Source organism: Chrysemys picta, chromosome 18 (assembly GCF_011386835.1).
Source record: "Chrysemys picta bellii isolate R12L10 chromosome 18, ASM1138683v2, whole genome shotgun sequence".
NCBI lineage: Eukaryota > Metazoa > Chordata > Testudines > Emydidae > Chrysemys > Chrysemys picta.
In genome coordinates, this window is record NC_088808.1 from 20,292,412 (window position 1) to 20,312,406 (window position 19,995).

At 51.3% G+C, this 19,995-nt stretch overlaps 1 protein-coding gene across 10 annotated transcripts in view; it reads right to left on the reverse strand.

Annotated features, from left to right (window-relative positions):
• GPSM1 (G protein signaling modulator 1) overlaps positions 1–19,995 on the reverse strand; it is a 152,770-nt gene that overhangs the window by 82,750 nt on the left and 50,025 nt on the right. For all 10 annotated transcript variants that reach the window (XR_508912.4, XM_065572066.1, XM_008169472.4 and 7 more), the window contains 7 exons: positions 16,825–17,046; positions 15,444–15,579; positions 14,075–14,217; positions 9,674–9,797; positions 6,928–7,043; positions 5,803–5,958; positions 1,043–1,151 (listed from right to left, as the gene is read on the reverse strand). Coding sequence is in view for 9 of the 10 variants with exons in the window: in XM_065572066.1 (XP_065428138.1) it covers positions 1,043–1,151; positions 5,803–5,958; positions 6,928–7,043; positions 9,674–9,797; positions 14,075–14,217; positions 15,444–15,579; positions 16,825–17,046 (1,006 nt within the window). In the remaining variant the exon portion in view is untranslated. The remainder of the gene's footprint in view (positions 1–1,042; positions 1,152–5,802; positions 5,959–6,927; positions 7,044–9,673; positions 9,798–14,074; positions 14,218–15,443; positions 15,580–16,824; positions 17,047–19,995) is intronic.

Consider the following 19,995-nt stretch of genomic DNA (forward strand, 5'->3'; position numbering starts at 1 on the left):
CCTTTAGTTTTAGGCACTAAAGAATTGGCTGGGAGCGTGGGATTTTGGGTAAGATCCAACCTAATATTGACCTGGCAATGTGGGGTTCAGAAGAACATTTTGTATAGTGGGCAGAGTTTTTCAAATAACTCTCACTGTACTGGACCTAGGTACTGATTGGGAGCCAGAGAACTGGAATGTGAAAAGGGGGCAGTGTGATTTTTTTTTAACTTGATGACCAGTGTGGGAGATCAGAAGTACAGTCTGTGACTGGTTGGTGAGTTTAACTTCAGTGTTAATCACCAGTTTTGGGAGTCTCTACTCCACCTTTTGCAGCCTGCCCCCCCTTGGCATTTTCAGAGAGGGCTACCCCACGCACCCCGGGTCACAAGGGGGATGGCTCTTATTTTTTCCCATCTTTACTCAGAAACTTTCCCTGCCCCTTTCTCCATCATGTTCCTTATGGTGCCACAGGGAGCTGCCAGCCCTGGGTAAAACAATGTTTCCGCTCACCCAGAGATGTGGCCTCACATTGCATCTGAAGAGAAAAGCCGTCACCCATCTCTTTCAGACCCCCTGATCCTCTCCAAAACAGGACTGGGCTCTGAGTCAGCGACATGTTCTCTGAGCTCAGCCCAGGTCTCAAATGCGGGTATTCTCCTACGTGGTTGGACACATGTTGTATTTAGGTTCCTCTGTGCAAGCTGGAGCCCACCAGTGCAGAATAGCCTGAAAAGCGGGGCCCACCCTTTCCTTTTTGCCTTGGCAAACACCCCCCTAAAAACGTGCCGAGCAAGCAATTTGCAAACCCGGGCCGAGTTAGCCAGGTACAGTAACTATATTAGCAACAATTAAGACGCAGCTGGGGGAGGTTTCCCATGATGAGATTTTTCCAGCCTAGGTTTGCAATTCTCAAAGATAGCCCATAAAAACCAAGCACTGCCCATGACGGAAGCTTTCAAGACTGGAGAAGAACTCCCTCCGTGTGTCTTATTAGCATAATCCACGTCTTCCTCCCAGCAGGGAGATCTGGTTCGCCCTGATCCGGGCCAGTTCGTCTTACCTCCTGGGAGATTTCAAGATGTTTCCTTGCAAAGCGCAGGGCTTGGTCATGGTTCCCGAGAGAGACATAGGCATTTCCTAGACTCCAGCAAGCTCTTCCTTCTCCCACTCTGCAAAACAGGAAATCATCATCCATAGGCGTTCTTGAGACGCAGCAAAAACCAGCCATTTCAGGACCGGTGTGTTTCTGGCCTCTCCTTGGAAGCCTCAACGGCCCTGTTTCCATGCCGATTTCTGTGCCCACTTCTGCACACACAATCAAGCCTGCGGGTGAAATCCTGATTCTATTGAAGTCAATGGCAAAGCTCCCCTTGATATCAATGGGGTCGGGATTTCACTCCATATCTTATAGGGCAGCTATTTGCACGGCATCTCGCTGCACCTGGAAAAGTGGCTGCACGCTTACAAGCCGCGCGTGCAAGCTGGCTGTGCAGAATGAGGGCACACCCCCTTTTGTGAAGGCAACCAGCTGGGACAGCTGACGTGGGCAGAGAAATCACAGGCCCTGGCAAAAAAAACGGCTCTAGACATTAAAAAGCCTGGGCCAGATAATCAGTGGTGTAAATCAGTGTAGCCCATCAACTGCAATAGAGCTTCATTGATTGATGCTGGCGGGGGATTTGGCCCACAGGGTGCAGGGTCAACAGTCAAGAGGGGGATTTATTTGAAGTGCCTTGTGGATAAAATGGCCTTTTGAGAATTCCTTCCTTCCTGAGACTGGTTTTAATCACTCCAAAACCACCTTGATTTTTTCTCTCCGGTCTCCAAATCAGTTTTCCCCCTTGCCGGACTTTCCCTCGTCCTGGGGCGAGCAGCTGCCTCTGCAGCACTCCCACCCCCCCCCGGAGAGCAGAGGGGTGGGAAACTGGCAATCACTCTGGGGGTCCCCCGTGCAGCAGAGCACAGACGTGGCCGTCCTCATCTTCCAGCCACCACCAGATGTTCAGCGGGCTGCTGTCCCTGAACTCTCCCCCGCTACCCCCTGGCGATTAACCCCTTCGCTGCGCACACACGTTCCCACAGCAACAGTGACAGGGCAGCCAAGAGCAGCCCCCTTTGCTCACGGGCCAGGGGCAGGAGCACAGCACGGATCAAACACAGCAACTATGAAACCTGCCCATGGCACTGGCCTTTCAGTGGGCGGCCCCATGGGCCACACACAGACTGCAGCAGCCGACAATAACCTCAGTTACCGCCTCCTCCAGGGCGCAGCTTTTCACAGTCCACCCCACTTGACTTCAGGCATGAACCTGAGAAAGCAGGCGAGCTTTACCCCAGGCCCTGAGGGTCGTCAGGCTGTCAGAGCAGCAGGGGAAGGCCTCCCTGCACTGAGAATGCCCTACGGTCAGCCCACAGCTCTTGTGAGCCAGGGAGTGCTAGAGAGACTGCCCACTAGCACACAACGAGCCCAATGGCATGTGTAGTAAAAGGACAGGTGCCTATTATGTACCATGGAGCGGAACCCCATGCTACTCAAGGGGTGCAGGCGGGGGGACCTACGGAGCCCCCCTAAACCTGTTCATGAGGAAGACCCCATCAGGGGATGGGCTATTTGAGGGTTTCTCATTTTCAGTGTTTTGTTTTGTTTTTTTAAAAGGAGATTGTGACTCACTTTTTAGGGTTAAACATCATCCCCCCACTCCCACGTTTAAGCATTTCCTGTGAAGTAACCCCTCCGTGCTCTGCTCTCCTCTCCTCAGAGCCAGCTCCCAGGGAGGCCAGAAGCTCTTTACGGCTCACCAGCCTCCCATAAAGACTGCGCCCAGCCCCACACAGGAATGCATCACCTCTGTATTGTTCAGCCTGTGTTCGATAAACACCTGTTCCCTAGGTTTTGCTTCTGTGCTGCTTTTACTAGCATCAACCTAAACACAGCATATCCCCTCTCAAGGCCACCAGCCCCCTTAATGTCCGATGGACTCCTGGGGGGCTGCTGGGAAAGAGAACGCTCTCCATCTCCGAGCGAGCCATCAGAACCGGCATCTAACCCAATGGGATTTCTTGGTTTCTGATCAGATAGAAAATGCCCAGAAATATGCAGGCTGTCTCCATTTTAATGTCCATGCTCCATCTAGTGGCAAGGGCGCTGGGAGGATTTTTATAGTGGGGATGCAGAAAGCCATCGAACAAAGCTGCAAAGTCGGTCTGCGATAGAAGTCGTGCATTCGCTTGCCATTATTCCTTCAAGCCAGAGGGTGCTGCACCCCCAGCGCTCTTTGGCCCAGCGCCCCTGGGGACTGGAGCATGCCAAAGGCTCTTTGGAAATTGCTCTGTATGGGGCCAGTGAGTGGTATTTTCATAGCCTGATTAGACAGGAAGGCCTATTTCAACACACCTAGTCCATCCTCCGAGTGCAAGGCTGTTCTTCGTGCAGATCTGTAGCACTTTCTCCTATCTCGCTTTCACGGACTCGCAGAAGTTAGAGCTGGAAATGACCCTTCGTATGGCTACACTGCGATCACGGGCTGTGACTGCAGCTCCTGTAGACCTGCCGCCCATTCCTCTCCCTGCCGGCGCAGAGTTGTTCTTTACATCCCATTCAAGGGGTCGGTCCTGGGGCTCGTTTTGTTCAACATCTTCATTAATGATCTGGATGATGAGATGGATTGCACTGTCAGCAAGTTCGCAGATGACACTAAGCACAGGGGAGAGGTAGATAGGCTGAGGGGTAGGGATAAGGTCTGGAGTGACCTAGACAAATTGGAGGATTGGGCCAAAAGAAATCTGATGAGATTCAACAAGGACAAATGCAGAGTCCTGCACTTAGGACGGAAGAATCCCATGCACTGCTACAGGCTGGGGACTGACTGGCTAAGCAGCAGTTCTGCAGAAAAGGACCTGGGGATTACAGTGGACGAGAAGCTGGATATGAGTCAGCAGTGTGCCCTTGTTGCCAAGAAGACTAACGGCATATTGGGCTGCATTAGTAGGAGTATTGCCAGCAGATTGAGGGAAGTGATTATTCCCCTCTATTCGGCATTGGTGAAGCCACATCTGGAGTACTGTGTCCAGTTTTGGGCCCCCCACTACAGAAAAGATGTGGGCAAATTGGAGAGAATCCAGCGGAGGGCAACGAAAATGATCAGGAGGCTGGGGCACATGACCTATGAGGAGAGGCTGAGGGAACTGGGCTTGTTTAGTCTGCAGAAGAGAAGAATGAGGCGGGATTTGATATCAGCCTTCAACTACCTGAAGGGGGTTCCAAAGAGGATGGAGCTCGGCTGTTCTCAGTAGTGGCAGATGACAGAACAAGGAGCAATGGTCTCAAGTTGCAGTGGGGGAGGTCTAGGTTGGATATGAGAAAACACTATTTCACTAGGAGGATGGTGAAGCACTGGAATGGGTTACCTAGGGAGGTGGTGGAATCTCCATCCTTAGCGGTTTTTAAGGCCCGGCTTGACAACGCCTGGCTGGGATGATTTAGTTGGTGTTGGTCCTGCTTTGAGCAAGGGGTTGGACTAGATGACCTCCTGAGGTCTCTTCCAACCCTGAGATTCTATGATTCTTCTACGGAATAGCTCCTTCCATATGCCTCACAAGCAGTAGATCATTCTCACAACACCCCTGTGGGGTGGGGATTTGTAACCCTATTTTATCAATGAGGAAACTGAGGCACGGCGTGGTGAAGTGGTTCCTCCAAGTACCCTAGTGAATCAGTGACAGAGCCAGGAATAGAACCCATGAGTCCTGATTTCCCAGTTCACTACTCCACCCCTTGTGTGAAAACCCTCGTTATACACAGCCCAATATTCAACTGGGCCTGGTTTTGGATGCCCAGCTTGGGCCGATTTTCAGAAGGGGTGGCGCATCCGCAATGCCCATTGACTTCATCTGGGACGTGGGTGCTCAGCACCTAGGAAAAACAGGCCCTTTGTGGATGTCCAATTTGAGACACCCTCTTAGCGAGGCCATGTCCACTCTTTGGGTGCTTTGACCACCCCCTTTGATGGCACAGTAGATCATTCAACTCAAATGCTCTCCCAGCTGGATTCTTCCTTCTCCATTTTGCAATGCTCATTTCTTCTAGTCATTTGCCAATTCCTTCTCTTGAATCTTTTGCTCTGTATGAAGCTGAATATCCATCTTGCTCAGGTTTTAAGAGGGTCGTTCGCAGAGATCCTCAACAAGCTGGCTGAAAATTCAGTTAAGGACTTGCAAGAGACTCGAAACCCGGCGTGGCAAAGCTCAGGAGACAGGAAAACTTCACCCAAGGCTGGAGGTAGACGCCGTAACACGTTGGTAATAATTTATCTATGGAGCAAAATGCATTTCCCTACCTATTCCGGGTGACACACCATTTGTTCCCAAATGCCATTTCTGGTCACATCAGAGTGGAATCTTATCGCACCTTCTCAGAGCTTCCATTATGAGCGAGACACAGCGGTGGGGCTTTTGGGTTCATTCACTGCTCACTTTGTTCCTTAGGGAGAAGCTATTTTTATATCCCAGCGGGTGCTCACCAGGAGGTGGCTGGGAAAAACAGGAGTAGCAGCTGGGACAGAGGGCTGAACACAACAGACCTTTAGTAATTCTCACCAGAGAGCTGATATCACCCACATTAACACAGCTGGGCGTGGGGCTTTGCCCCCATTGTAGGGGCTGGACCATAGGAAAGGTTTATGAGTCTGCTAGTATTGCAGAGCTAATGGTCTTAGTCCTTTAGCCCTAGAGGCTCAGGCTTTTAGTCTGAGAGACGCCAGGTTCGATCCCCACTGAAGCCATTATACTAACAAGACACAGATACGGTCCCAAATCTCTCACCTGTCCCCCAGCTCCTGCGCTATCAGCAGGTGCTTTAGATGGTACTCGATGGCTCGCTCGTAGTCTTGGAGCAACGTGTAAGTGTTTCCGAGGCTGTAGCAAGCCTGAGCTTCTACTGCTTGGTCTTTCAGTTGTCTGGAGAGTTGGAGTGTTTTCCTGCAATAAACAGATGGAGACACAGACACATTCATGCACAGCACACCTGCAAGCCAGGGAGAAATGCTGATCCGCTGAGGGCAGATTCCTCAGGGAGTTTATTTGAAGCCAAAGAATGCCACATTCTAAGGAGGTGGGATTCCAACTCGTGTAGACACGCACTGGAGGTGGGATTCCAACTCGTGTAGACATGCCGGTGCTAGCTTTGACCGAGTGAGTGCACTAAAAACAGCAATGTAGCCACTGAGCGCCAAGTATGATCTCATCCAAGGTACATGCAGGGTGACTCGCTGCTCGGTCAGAGCTAGCGCGGTATGGCTACCCAAGGTGGAAATTTTCTCTCCAGCTCTAGTGTGGACATCCCTAAGACCTGCTGATGGCTGCCCCCGTCTTCCCAACCCAATGCTGTACCTCCACTGGCTTCAGTGCTTTACACCAGGGTGAATTTAGCCCCATTGTATCGATAAATTCAGCTCTGCTCTGTCAAGCAGAACCAACGGAGATAAGTTTTGGGTACGTGGAGGTCTGCAGAAAGGCTGGAGACTCTGTCACTCCTGTTACCCAGCAGCCTGTCCCTGCTCTTTTGGAATGTAGCCTCCTTGTGCACAGCAATTCCAGCACCAGCACGGCAGAGCGTTGCTTTGGAGAATCTGGGAATTTGGACTATAACAACATGCACCAACTATCCTCTGTACAAGTTACAAAAGTGGCCAGCAGGGGGCGATATGATGCACATCTCAATTGGGAGCCAAGCGCTGGCTGGAGAAAGACCAGACAGACCCTCCCTCGAACCGGCTCCTGTTCCCTGTGGGTGGCTTATACCTAGTGCTTGAAGCCCTGGGATGCATTACAACAGACCTGGGTTCCCGGGGGAATAGTTTCGCTCAGCCTGGCTGCTCTTGTGCATTCCGCAAAGGCAGAGAGCCCAGAGCCCGGCCTCTGCTTCCCCCAAACAGCCGTGGCACTTACTTGTAGTACTCCGCCGAGATGTCAAACCTGCCGAGGAAGATGTGCGCATTGCCCAGGTTGCTGTACGCTCGCCTCTCGGCCGCTTTGTCCCCAAACTCCTTGGCGATGGCGAGTCGCTGAAACAGACACAGGCAGGCGCGTGAGAACGCATCGACTGCAGCCCCAGCGCCTCGGGGAAGCATGTGCTACTGCTGGCAACTGATGCCCTCTCTCCAAGGCCCAGACCCAGCCAGCCACTGTCAGCCCGCGATGGTCCTGCTGGCTTACAGGTAAGCGTGTAGTTAAGCAGTCAGCTGGATGGGGGAGCAGGGCCCAAATCAGCTGGAGAAGCGACGCGGCTGATCACTCCGCCGTAACGCCCAGGAGGGGTTCTGTCGTGCCGCTCAGGGACATGGGTGCAGAGCGAATCCCCTCCCCAACTGGCTTCGTCTCACCGAATCCCAGCCCCGCTCCTCATCCTTCCCTCCCTAGCTCTGCACTGCTCCAGCCGGGCCCATGTCTCGACCCTTAATTGGTTCTGCCCCACCCTCCCCTCTTCTCCCTGCTGCACCCTGGGCTTTGCACTGAGCCTGGAGCAGTGTCCCACGCCCTCCCCCTCCTCCCAACCCCATTGTACCTGGTGCTGTTTCTGCAGTTCCTCCCCCGTCCCGTCTTAGTCACTATCTATTGAGCTCCACGCGAGTTGGCCTGACTTGCAAAGGGGCTGAGCTCCCTGCAGCTCCCTGGGAAGTATATGAGCCTGAAGCCGCTTGCAGCAGGGGCCGTGTCACCGCACCCATTGGCCGAGCATTACAGGCCTTTGTCACAACACACATTCCCGAGGAGATGCCTTGTCAGCAGCTTGGTTAAACGCATTGTCGTCGGCAATTAGAACGAAGACTGGTAGGAGTTCAGAATGGAAGAGCCCTGCTTGGTTACCCACAATCTGCACCCACGCTGTTTAGAGAAACTGCCCGTGTGGTTCCAAGCAACCCCCCCTGCAGGGCTGTAGGCCTGGCTGCCCATCCCAGGAAGGGGAGGCCATGCCCAGAGGCTGCCAAGCTGACCTGCTCCAGGCAGCTCTCCATCCGGCCGTCGGCCTGGGACCCCCCCCTGCTGGGGCCCACTCTAGGATCCAGCCTGCCTTCTGTAGCTTCCCCCAGCTGATCTCTTTGGCCTTTGTAGGAATCAGGTGCTCTCCAGGCAATCTGGCACCTTGCAAACTACCGGGCTCCACTCAGAACACAGCTGGCTGGCTCCAGCCCTCTGGCCCCTATGGGGGAAGACTACGCTGTTACAAACCTACTGGGACTTATCCCATCCCAGATACCTGCTGCGCTGCTAAAGACAGCCTGTGTGACCTCCCCGCTTGATGCTGCTCCCGCCGCCGCTGACACTAACTCAGGCCAGTTGGCATGGCAGGGCCAGTCACCGGGTGGCCGGGTTACTCTTTGGTTGGGAAATCCTGGCTCCATCACAGCTCTGACTGTGTTCCTTCCCGGGGGAACTGTTCCATGCTGTGAGGTACCTGTCCCAGCAAAGATGGGGCCCAAGATGGGGCTCTCTCTGCTTGCACTGCCTGGGTAAGGCAAGGAAGCTGGGTGCCAATCACTTCCCAGTGGGCTGTTTCAAGCAAAGGAGGCGGCAAATCATTTCCTTCTGCAGCACTGAGTCAAACGGTCTTGTCCTGTAAGGTTTCGCTCTGCAGCAGGTTACTTAGCACCGCGGATCCGGCTGAGTCTCTCCCCACTCCGCACAAGGCGCGTTGACGTCGGGGGTGGGTTTTAATCCAGTTTCTTGTTCAGGACAATAGCCGGCCCTGGCGACTCAAGGCCTCTATTTATGCCCAGCCCGAATCCTGGAGCTGCCTCCCGTCTGCCCAGCGGACATGCCTCACCCCTGACGAGGGGAAGGACGGCTCCCAGGCTTGGGAGAGGAGCTCATCCCCGGGTTCTCTGAGCAGTGCATCGATCGGGGCAGTGGTCGGTATGTATATTAAACGTTTATACCTCAGGCAAATTGTTTCTGTGGATTGGTAAAAACACGGGCCTCTGGGAGTGGCCTCCAAACACCACTGATCTGTCTTCTGAGCACCAGGAGCCACCTTCAGCGCTCTGGTTCTCAGGGCTCTGGGCTAAGCAGGGCTGGCTCCAGGCACCAGCTTACCAAGCAGGTGCTTGGGGCGGCCACTCCGGAGAGGGGCGGCACGTCCAGCTGTTCAGCGGCAATTCAGCGGACGGTCCCTCTCTCCTGCTCGGAGCGAAGGACCTCCCGCCGAATAGCCGCCGCGATCGCGATTTTTGTTTGGCTGCTTAGAGCGGCCAAAACCCTGGAGCCGGCCCTGGGCCTAAGCATCTCCTACTCGGGGAGGGAGGCAGGGATAGCCCATCACACACAGAGTTTACCTTGCAGGGCAATATTCCCGATGGTGACCGATGACTATTTTTTGGTGGTTCTTTACATAGCCTGTCAGTAACACGTGGCTAGATCGCCTCATCTGACAGCAGCTGCCACGTGAGATTTTGCCACCTTCGTGTTGAGTGCCACCTTACTCCCACTGGCTTTGGTGGGAGTCAGGAGCTACTCAGCATGAGGAAGGGTGACAGGATCTGGGGCATAGTGTCTGTAATGGGAGATGAAGGATATGATGCAGCTAGGGGTGAACGGACCAATGTCTAGTTCCCTTCTGCAGGCCAGGCACAAAGACACGTCTGAGGAAGCGACTGGATCGCCCACGCCCTATGAGAACGATTGACACCCTCCTTACCTCTTTGTGGAAAGCCGTGGCTTCGCTGAAGTTCCCCAGCAAGTACTGGGTATTGCCAAGGTTCCCATAGGCTCGGCCCTGAGCGGCTCTGTCCCCAAGCTCCTTCACCAGAGACAGATTCCTCCTGCAAGAAATCAGAGCAGCACGTGCGGTCACTCTCAGCCAACAGGCATCCGGCTCCCATCGACCTTAACATGAGATACAGAGAGCCCAGGGTCAAAGTAAGGAGCTCTGAGGGGACACAGCTCTCCCGGGCCTGGGTAAACATCGCCCCTCACAGAGCAACAGTCTCAAGTTGCAGTGGGGGAGGTCTAGGTTGGATATTAGGGAACCCTATTTCACTAGGAGGGTGGTGAAGCACTGGAATGAGTTCCCTAGGGAGCTGGTGGAATCTCTATCCTTAGCGGTTTTTAAGGCCCAGCTTGACAAAGCCCTGGCTGGGATGATTTAGTTGGGGTTGGTCCTGCTTTGAGCAGGGGGGTTGGACTAGATACCTCCTGAGGTCTCTTCCAGCCCTGATATTCTATGATTCTATGATCTGCCCCTCCTCCTCACCTGATGTGGCGAGATCTCCCCCTCCCATTTCAATCACCTTTAATCGCTGGGGAGAATGGCGCTTTTACGCCTTCAGACACAAGTGAGAGATTCCACCTTGGGACACTTAGCATTTCACACAGGCCAGACCCTTAGCCGGCCCAAACCAGCGCCACTCCCTCAACTTCGGTTGAGCTGTGCTGATTTGCAGCAGCTGCCTGGGTGTTGAAACACCTTCAGGCCTGGTAAGAAATCGCAGGACTTTACAAAGGGAGAACAGTGTCATTATCCCCATTTTACAGATGGGGAAACCGAGGCACAGGAAGGGGCCGTTACGTGCCCAAGGTCACCCAGCAGGCCAGCGGCAGAGCTGGGAACTGAATGCATTACCACTGGTGCTGCTTCAGTGTCCCTTATTCTAACCATCTCTCCTTACACACAACTGCCCTGCTCAACCAGAAGAGCAGATACCTTCATGCCCAGAGTTATCTCAAAGAAAAGCCAAGGACAGCGTGTTGTTTTCAGCTTTGAAGTACAGTTTCTATTTCGGGGGATGGTCCTTGGGAGTCCTGCTCTGCCTCAGTTTCCCTGTCTGTCAAATGGGGATGATTCATCTCTCGTTTGTACAGTGCTTTGAAATCGATGGGGAAAAAGAGCCAGAATAAGAGTCAGATGTTATAATTATTATTAAACTTTGATGACGTCAGGAAGAAGCAAGAGAAACAGGAAAAAAAAAAAAACAGGCAGGGCCAGGAGCTCTGAGCCATTTCTCTGCCTGCCTTCCCAGCGCCGGCAGCTGGGATGCATCGGAGATGAGCATGACTGGATGCAACACTGCAACAACAAGCGCAGTCAAACCCTCTGCAGTATCCGCTCAGCACGTTCAGAGCAGCCTGGCTGCTTCGGGCTGGCATGAGTTCACCCAGCAGATGCTCGACATGCACCTACTGCTCCTGGGCAAAAGGACGGGGAGCTAGATGCAGGCGCTATCACGTCTGCAGAGACGAGAAGACTGATTTAAGAGAGATGCTCGTCTCTCCCTTTCAGACAACAAGGGTTATTTTTAAAAACCCATTTCCTTTACCGAAGTAAAGATCAAAGGGGAGAAACCTTGCAGTTAGTTCTAAATAAGCCTAGCGACAGCATTCCGGCACATGCCATCGCAAACATATCTGCAGCCAGGTGGAAAAGGCACAGTTGTTACTGTGGGGCACGCTGCAATGCCTCAGGACTTCACGGTGACAGAACAGGAAACTCTTCTGCAGAAACACAGGCCCTGACCACTTGAACGAAAGATGACTCTCCATTAGCCATTGCAGTATAGGGCCAATGATACACAGTTGAAGAGTTCTAATTCTATCCAGTAGAGGGCAGTGGTGTGCACACAAGCGAGTTCGTGAGTAGATTCCGCCCGCCAATGATCATACTTTGTAGAACATTGTGGCCTCAAAGCAGATGCTCAGGGACGGAATTTAACTGCGTGTGTTACAGTTTGACCTACTCTGAGCTATACTCAAGACAGGTAAACTTAGAAGCTTAGTTTGCAACTCTCTGAAAGGAGTTTTGTTTTATTTTTTTTTTTAATTTAAAAAGCCTGCAATCTTTCCTCATCCCTCCTTCTACAGAATCCCATTCCCACCCCCAGAAACCCCCGGGCAAAAATTAGTCAGAATTATATGAACTGCCAGAAAACACCATCCCCACGGATTATTCTGGCTTGATTAAGAGAAGGATCGGAGCACAGACAAACGACATCCGACTCTGGCACATGAGCTCGACTCTGGCCCAGCTTTTCCTCTGCTGAGCGCAGTGTTTCTGCATCGCTGCTCATTCTCACGCAGCTGCCAGATGGGACAAAGCAGTTTATTCGGTTGCTTCTCTAAGCAGGTGCGCATAACAGTATGTGCAGCATTTGGGTCCCTTTAAACCTCAGCTGCTGAACCAGACCCAGCTGATCCCACCCACAGAACAAACATTCCTGTTCCCCTTTATCCTTCCAGGGAAAGAGAAAACTATAAGCCCTCTGCAAAAATGTGCAAGGTGTTTCCTTTTCCAATTGTAGGCACGGAAATGGTACCACACTATAATATCCATAGTAAAAGGAACAGACACAAATTCTAGGGGCCATAATGCAATTGTTGACTAACACTTCGTTCACTAAGGGTCATCACAAACTCTCTATTCCCCAGCAGTCTACCCCTCCTTTCACTTTGCTTATCCCACTCGCTTGACACGATTCCCTTGCTGTACTATGTTATTTCAGCCATCTTGTATTTGAGCTCACTCAGACTAGCGCTGGGGACTGCAGTTTGATGTACCATCAGTCAGCTCGCTAGCTTTATCTCCTGACACTATGTGGCAGGGGAATGAAGTTACAAGGGTTACAGGCACTGCACATTCTTAAAGGGGAACTGAGCCTGCTTCACAATAGAAAATAAGAGCGATTTAGGATTTCAGATCCTTGGCAAAGGATAATGTAGCAGGATATGATTATCAATACTTTGCAGCTATACAGAGCCTTTCCTCAAAGGATCTCAAAATACTCTGAGATGTTTCAAACACAAGGTGGGTGAGATCATCTCTTTTATTGGACCAACTTCTGTTGGAGAGAGAGCAGCTTTTCAAGCTCGAAGGCTCATTTCTCTCCAACGGAAGTCGGTCCAATAAAAGATATTACCACCCCGACCTTGTCTCTCTAATAGCCTGGGGCCGACACAGCTTCAACACTGCATTGAAATGTTCAATGACGTTTCACACAATGTGGAAACTGAGGCACAGAGAGGCCAATAGCCTGATTTTTAGAGGTGCCGAGCCCCCTATAGGTGCTCAATATCGTGGAATATCAGGCCAAGAGACTTGCTCAACTTCTCACACAGAACCCGAGAGAAACCTAGAAGTCCTGGCTCCCAGGCCCCCTACATTAACCAGAAGTGCCTGTCTCCTGCCTCGCCATTTACAAACTATCAATAAATACATTTCAAAGAGGTCAAAAATCCAATTCCTCCTTTGATGGCCTGCCAAGAGTAGAGTCTCTCTTCTGCCCGATCCCATAACATTGCCAGCACCTCAGGCAGGCTGAGGGATGCAGCCCTTTGAACTGGCAGAGGTATCCAATGCCACTGCCAGCCATGGGAGAATGAACTCCAAGCTCAGGTCTTGGCATCTAAGTTCCCCTTTAGTGCAGGGGAAGAAGGGTCTTCTCCAGGAGGCACTGGGTGAGGGTCTCTGACCTGTGTTACGCAGGAGATCAGCCTAGATGAGCCTAACTTCCAGCCTTAAAATCTCATCAACTTTTACTTTCCTCCCCCCTTCCCTCTCCCCCCACTTTCTGCCTTTATTCTCCTCTCAACAGCCCATATGGGTGTGCCCCACCCTGCCAAAGAGGTGAGCACACAGGCCCCTCTACAGGCAGGCAAGCAGTCCTTGGGTCAGCCAAAAGGGGTGGGTAGATGTGGGGATCACTGCGGAGGAATGCACAGCGCTCCCCTGCCCAAAAGCTCAGCCAAATCCCCCCCCAACCCCGAGGTCCTTGCTGGTTTAGTCAGGCGGGACCCGGTCGCCTTCTAAGTGGAGTGCTTTAAAGAGGGCTGTATGAAAAATGACTTGTCACAAGCCCAGTGCTGTTATCTTTCACCTGTCGGCCATCACCATGCTTCTGCAGCTCCCCAGAGCTGTCATCAGGACAGTAACAAGACACATGCACACAGCGCTGGAATGATGCACTCATCAGACCGAGCACTGATAGAGTGCCAGACGCTTTGCAAGTTTGCCACGCGCATGATTGCAGCCGGGTAAATTACTGCTGACCACAACGGGGCTGTCTGTGCAGCCCCGTCCCCCGCAGATCTGGGAAGGGTTGGTACTTACTCATAGTATTCCGAAGCTCTCTGCAGCGTCTCCTTGACTTCTGGAGGCAGGGACCCTGGGTCTTGGGCCATGCTCCAAGACAACTGCTTTCCCTTTGCATGGTAAACATTGCCAATGTTATACAGCGCTCTAGCTTCACCTACCTAGAAAGGAGGGGGGAAACCACAAAAGAGCAGGTGTTACACTCCACATTGCAATGCCAAACTTCCCGTCTCTGGGCAAAGGGCAGCTAACCAAAAGCAAGGGCAGCCTTGTAGACCATTACAGCTTCATTTTAGACGCTGAGTCTGGGGGACTGGATGAATCCAAGGATTGTTAAAAGGACTAGAACCTGCCACCTTTAGGTCGCCAGTTTAAAGACAGCCCAGGTCAATGATCCCTAGCTCTTACCTAGTGCTTTTCATCAGTAGACTTCAAAGTGCTTTACAAAGGAGATCCCTCTCATTCTCCCCCTTTTACAGATGGGAAAACTGAGGCACAGATCGGGGAAGCGATTTGTCCAAGGCCACCCAGCGTGCCAGTGGAAGAGTGGGGAATAGAACCCAGGTCTCCTGAGTCCCAATTTAATGCTCTATCCACTAGGATTCACCGCTCTGAAGAGAAACCAGTAGTGACCGCAAGTCCTCATCCGATGGCTGCTTGGTGGCCTACGTGCAAAGGATGGTTTCAGTCCAGCCCCTCGTGGATGGGGACCATGGAGACTTCTATCTATACATATAACAAGCCCAGCACAGGCAGGAATGGTGCCAGCTATCCCACAATGCTCCTTGCCAATCTCCTGTGGGCGCGGAGCGGGAGTTCAACCCCTGTGACTCATACACTGACTGGCCTCTCTGGTGAAACTGCCAGCTCAATGCTCCCAAACGTGGTGGGGTTTGTGTGTGCGAGAGAGGGAGGCGTGGATGCTGGTCCCCCAGGAACTGGGCTGAGAGACACCCGGTTCATTTCACATTGGCCACCAAACAGCATGCATCAGAGAGACAGATCGGGAAGAATCCCTTTCCCTGACTCTACAACTGATTTTCAAGAACCATCCTGGAGTTCGCTGCTTGGCCCCATTCTGTGAACTCAAGGACTGTGAATCTCTATTTATTTGGGTTCAATTTTTTCTTTCTGGGGGAATCCATTGCTTCCTGGGTATTTTGGGGTTTTCATTCCAGGAATGGCCTGCCCACATTTTCATCCATTCGCACATTCCCTACTTCCTCTGCCACTAGCTATCCTGGTAACAGATCTGTAGCAGAAAGGGAGGGCGATACGGTCAGTCTCCTTCCAGAGCCAGCTTCAATGCTGTCCCAATTGTTGGCTGGCAGGAGGAGTCTTTTAAAAGCCAGGGAATATTTCCTGTTGGGCATTATGGATCAAGTACCTTGTCTCCCTGCTCCTGAGAAATCTCCAAGTGTCTCTGGCAACAAACGATGGCTTCATCAAACTGCCCAAGTATTTTCAATGTATTCCCAAGGTTGCCACTGGCCTTGGCTTCTCCGATACGGTCCCCAATGGTTCTACAAGATGACCGAAGGAAGGGGAAGGGCTGTTATAAATGCTGGGACTCAGCAGACAGAATTCAATCATACTGATGCTTAAGGCTGTAGCAGGAGTAGGCAATGAACCCATCCGCTCCTACCCTGTATGCAACGTGTGCAAACAGAGGGAGAAAGCTCATTTAGTCTTGGAGACCGATTTTTGCTTTCCCTCTGGCAGTTGTTGAAATCCACTAGCCCCGCCCAGCCCAGGTACCGGTTTTACACCAGTGTCTGGAGGCAGGCAGGTTCTGAAGCCGCCCTGCAGAGAGTGCAAGTCACGCAGGGACAAATGCCACACCATGCTGCTCACCTGGGCCACCACATCGGTGCTACGTCCTCTGCAGAGTGTGGAAGGTTCTCGGATATTACAGTAAATCTAACCAACTGCAGACAGAGAATTGTCCCGTTTTTAAAGGTGTTTATTAAACGGGTCTTGAGGCCACATTTTCAGCAGGACTCCTTAATTACCCCTCAAAAGGCGTGGTTTCAGCTGACACAAACCCGCTGCGTGGGTGGGCCAGTCAGCGTTCCCTCTTTGCACACACAAAGCAGACGTGTTTGCAAATGTTGTTGGGGGCCTTTGGAAAACCTGGCCCAAATTACCAACTACGATGCTCCATGAGAAGGGGAGCAGCCTTGGTGTAATGTGGTGGTGCTGAAAGGATGCTTATTTTTTGTTCCTAAAAGCTGGTCCCATGAAACCCACCTTTCGCCACTATTCAAAGGACCAGTACTGGTGTCTTTAACTGAAGGTCACCTACAATGACACTAGAAATGGCCTGCACACCTCAAGGCAGGGAGTCCGACTGGAGGTGGCCCTTAGAGCGACTGTTAGAGGAGACAACAGATGGCCGTGCACTGCTTTTTGCTCTGGCCTGGGCGGGATGCCTTGCTGCGATGGGCTCCGCTATAGTGACACACACACACACCCCCCAGCCAGGGAAGAAGGTATTTTGGGGAGGGGTGGATTAAGATTTTAAATGGGCCCCAGACCTTCCTCCCGATATCCTCCGCCACTTTCAGACTCCTCGCTCTCCTTCCCAATCCCATACCCCGCGCAGACTCTTCCTCCCTGGCTCCTTGATTCTCTCCAATCACCCACCCCCTGGTGCCCCAGAGCTGTTCTCAGTTGCAGTGACCGGTTCCCTCAGGTTGCTGGCCTGGGATCCCAGGGATCTTGCCTTAACTCGAGCCCCGACTGATCGCGTTCACAGGCACGCTTACCTGGCTAGAGTGAGGTCATGCTTATGGTATTCCAGGGCCTTGGAATATTCCTTTAGGTAGAAGTAGGCATTGCCCAGCTGGCTGTAGATAGCACTAAGAGTCTTCAGATCCTCTGTCCCCACTTGTACCGCTGCTTCGAAGAACGCTGCTCCAGCCTTGAAGTCCCCAGCTTTGCACAGTCGCTCTCCTTCCAGGGCTAGTTCGAGGCAGGAGGCTTCCATTCTGTTAAAATCAAGAAGATCATTTCCAGATGAGCCGAGCTCTGGAGTTCCCACCTTTTTACACATTTTGCTGAGAGTACAAGGAACAAACATGTGATGCAAACCACAGACTGCCCCTGCCCAGACAGAAGGCCCGACACTCTGAAGGCAAGGGAGAGCCAGAATAGATTTTAAAGATTAAAGGCAAATTTTTCAAAAGTTTGATTGAAAGTCAATGGGATTTAGGCTCCTAAGTGCCTAATTGATTTTTATTGAATATTGAATGTGGGACTTGTGCTCTTGGGTGACGACTTAGGAACTTTTGAAAATTTTGCCCTAAGTGTGAAGACGCGGGGAAAGGGAATTGTACAAAACGCTCCATACAGAATAACTGCCTTCAAAGGGCAGTTGGAGTGATCCACCCATCCTCCTTTCCTGACAGTCAGAAGTTTAGGGTTGCCTCGGGCATGGGGTTGTATCTCGGACCATCTTGGCTAATAGCCATTGATGGACCTATCCTTGATCTCATTCTTCACCGAACCCAGTTATACTTTTGGCCATCAACATCCCCTGGCAATGAGTTCCACAGTTTAACTTGCCATGGTGTGGAAAAAGTACTTCCCCTTGTTTGTATTAAACCTGATGCCTATTTAAAAAACAAACAAACAAAACAGTGAACACACTTCAGACTCCTATTGAAATAAGAAAAAAACAACAACACTCCGCACATCGTGGGCACCTTCCATCCAAGGCTCTCAAATGCTTCACCCTCATTACATTTAGCCTCCACACCCCTGTGACGCACACTCTTCATGCTAGAGACGGAGAAACCAAGGCACAAAGGCTGAGTGACTGGCTCAAGGTGGCACAGAGAGTCTGTGGCAGAGCCAAGCTCAGAACCTAGGTCTCCTGACGCTAGTCTTGGGCTTTAGCCACAAGTCCATCCTTTCTAACAGCTCTCTGAACCGGCTTCAGTTAGCACATGTAAATAGCCCAGGGCTAAAGGGTTATTGGACTATACCAATTAGGAGTGCCCATCACTGTCACCAAGGGGACCCAGGGGCTATTTCCTGACCTGCTCTCACCATCTGCCAGTATGACCGGCTCCTCATTCCACTGCACAGCAAAGTTGTGTTGCTTCTCTTCCTCCCCAAGCAGCCCCTGATCTACTTCCTGGCTATAACAAAATTATTAATCATGTTTTTATGGCAGTGCCTAAGGGCCAGCCAAGACTGGAGCCCCTGGGGCCAGGCACTGGACAAACAGAGTGGTTGACGGTCCTCACGAAAGCTTGCAATTAAATAGACAGGGTAGACCCAGGGTGGGGGAAGGGGTAGAACACACCAGCCAAGCCAACAACATGATGGCAACAAACATCATGTTAGTGCCACAATTTTTTTGTTTTTTGAGGTGGACTTAGTTAGGAGGGGATCAGCAAAAAGGGAAGGGAAGTGGGGTGAGAAGGGCAGGTTTGGAGTGTTGCTGAACTGAAGAGACTGTGAAACGAGAGGCAGGGGAAAGGACAGGGTTGGAGCAAATATCAGGCGGGACTGTGGGTGCTCGTCTGCTTTGAAAATCAAGCCCCATGTGTCTGAGATGAGCGTAATCCAAAATTACAGGCCACCTTTGAAAATGCTGGCTTAAGTGATTTGGCTAGCATTACACACCGAGTCAATGTGGGATTGTTAGGATGAGAATCCAGGCCTGATCTCCTGGTTCCCAGGCCCCACACACACTCAGAGTCACCGCACGAGAGCAATGGATGGGTATGGTTTTCTTTAAGGGAGTGCATACCTCATCCACCCTAAATGACTGCCTATGCCGCTTTCCCAAGGGGTAACGCAGAGGCTAGCCCGGTTGCTGCACGTTTTTAATGAATACCACAGAAATCTGGCACGCACTACAAACTTTGGACTGTATAGAATTTCTTGGTTTATAAGCCACAGTTCCCTGGGCCTGTTTTTCATTAACTTCCCGGCCGTCAGTTTTTCCACAGGCGTTCTTTACACATTAGCACTAGGGCCCACCTCTCATCTCTTGTGCTTCTTGATACCTCTTATTACTTACACACATGGTGGTGTGACTAATGGTCACATCAAAGCCTAGGGAACCGGGCAAAGGAGCGGTGCAAGAGGTATTTCCTCCTTGCAGCTCTGTCTATGTTACAGCTGAAGCCAGGCCTGTTATACCCTTGTTTACACTTTGTAAAAAGATGAGTATATTTTGAAAAAAGAAAGAAAAGGTTTAATTAAAAAATATTCACTGACATTCAAAATATTTTTAACGACAATTCTTTAATTTTTTTGGGTCAAAAACCAAAATATTTAGGCCAAAATGGTTTATGGATTTATTTATTGTGAACATTTCATTTTGGTCAAAAAGGCTTTTTTCATTGACTACAAAGTTTAGATGGCACATATTTAGGGTCAATACCTGTCGTGATGTGGGCTCCCATTCAGGTTTGCTTGATCAGTGCCCCCCCACTCTGGTTCCGCCCAAAACACAAACAAACCCAGTGTTACACCCCGGTGCGGGATAATCTTGTAGCATGGTTTGGCCAACACAGATCCCAGCTGTCAGAGAAACCATGAGGTGTTTAAACACAATTGTCACTAACATCTCTGCAGCCTCTAATGTTGACAGTGCCTAGTTGGTTTGTAGCTCACAACCTTCTTTGCACAACTCATAATCAACCTGTGGAACTCACAGCTGCAAGGTACTATTCAGGGAAGTATCTTAGCAAGACTCATAAGGAATTGAGACTTCCATGAATAAGAATAGCATAAGCAACAACCCTCACTAGAGGAACATTAACAAGGGTGTTCAAGCCTCAAGCGAGCCGTATCGCACAATAGCCCAGGTGTATTTTGGGGGTTTTCTCTATTTCCTCTGCAGCAGCTGGATAGGTCAATATCAAGAATAGGATACAGGCCATTAGTTTGAGTAGGGCAGTTGCTACAGTGAGCTACTG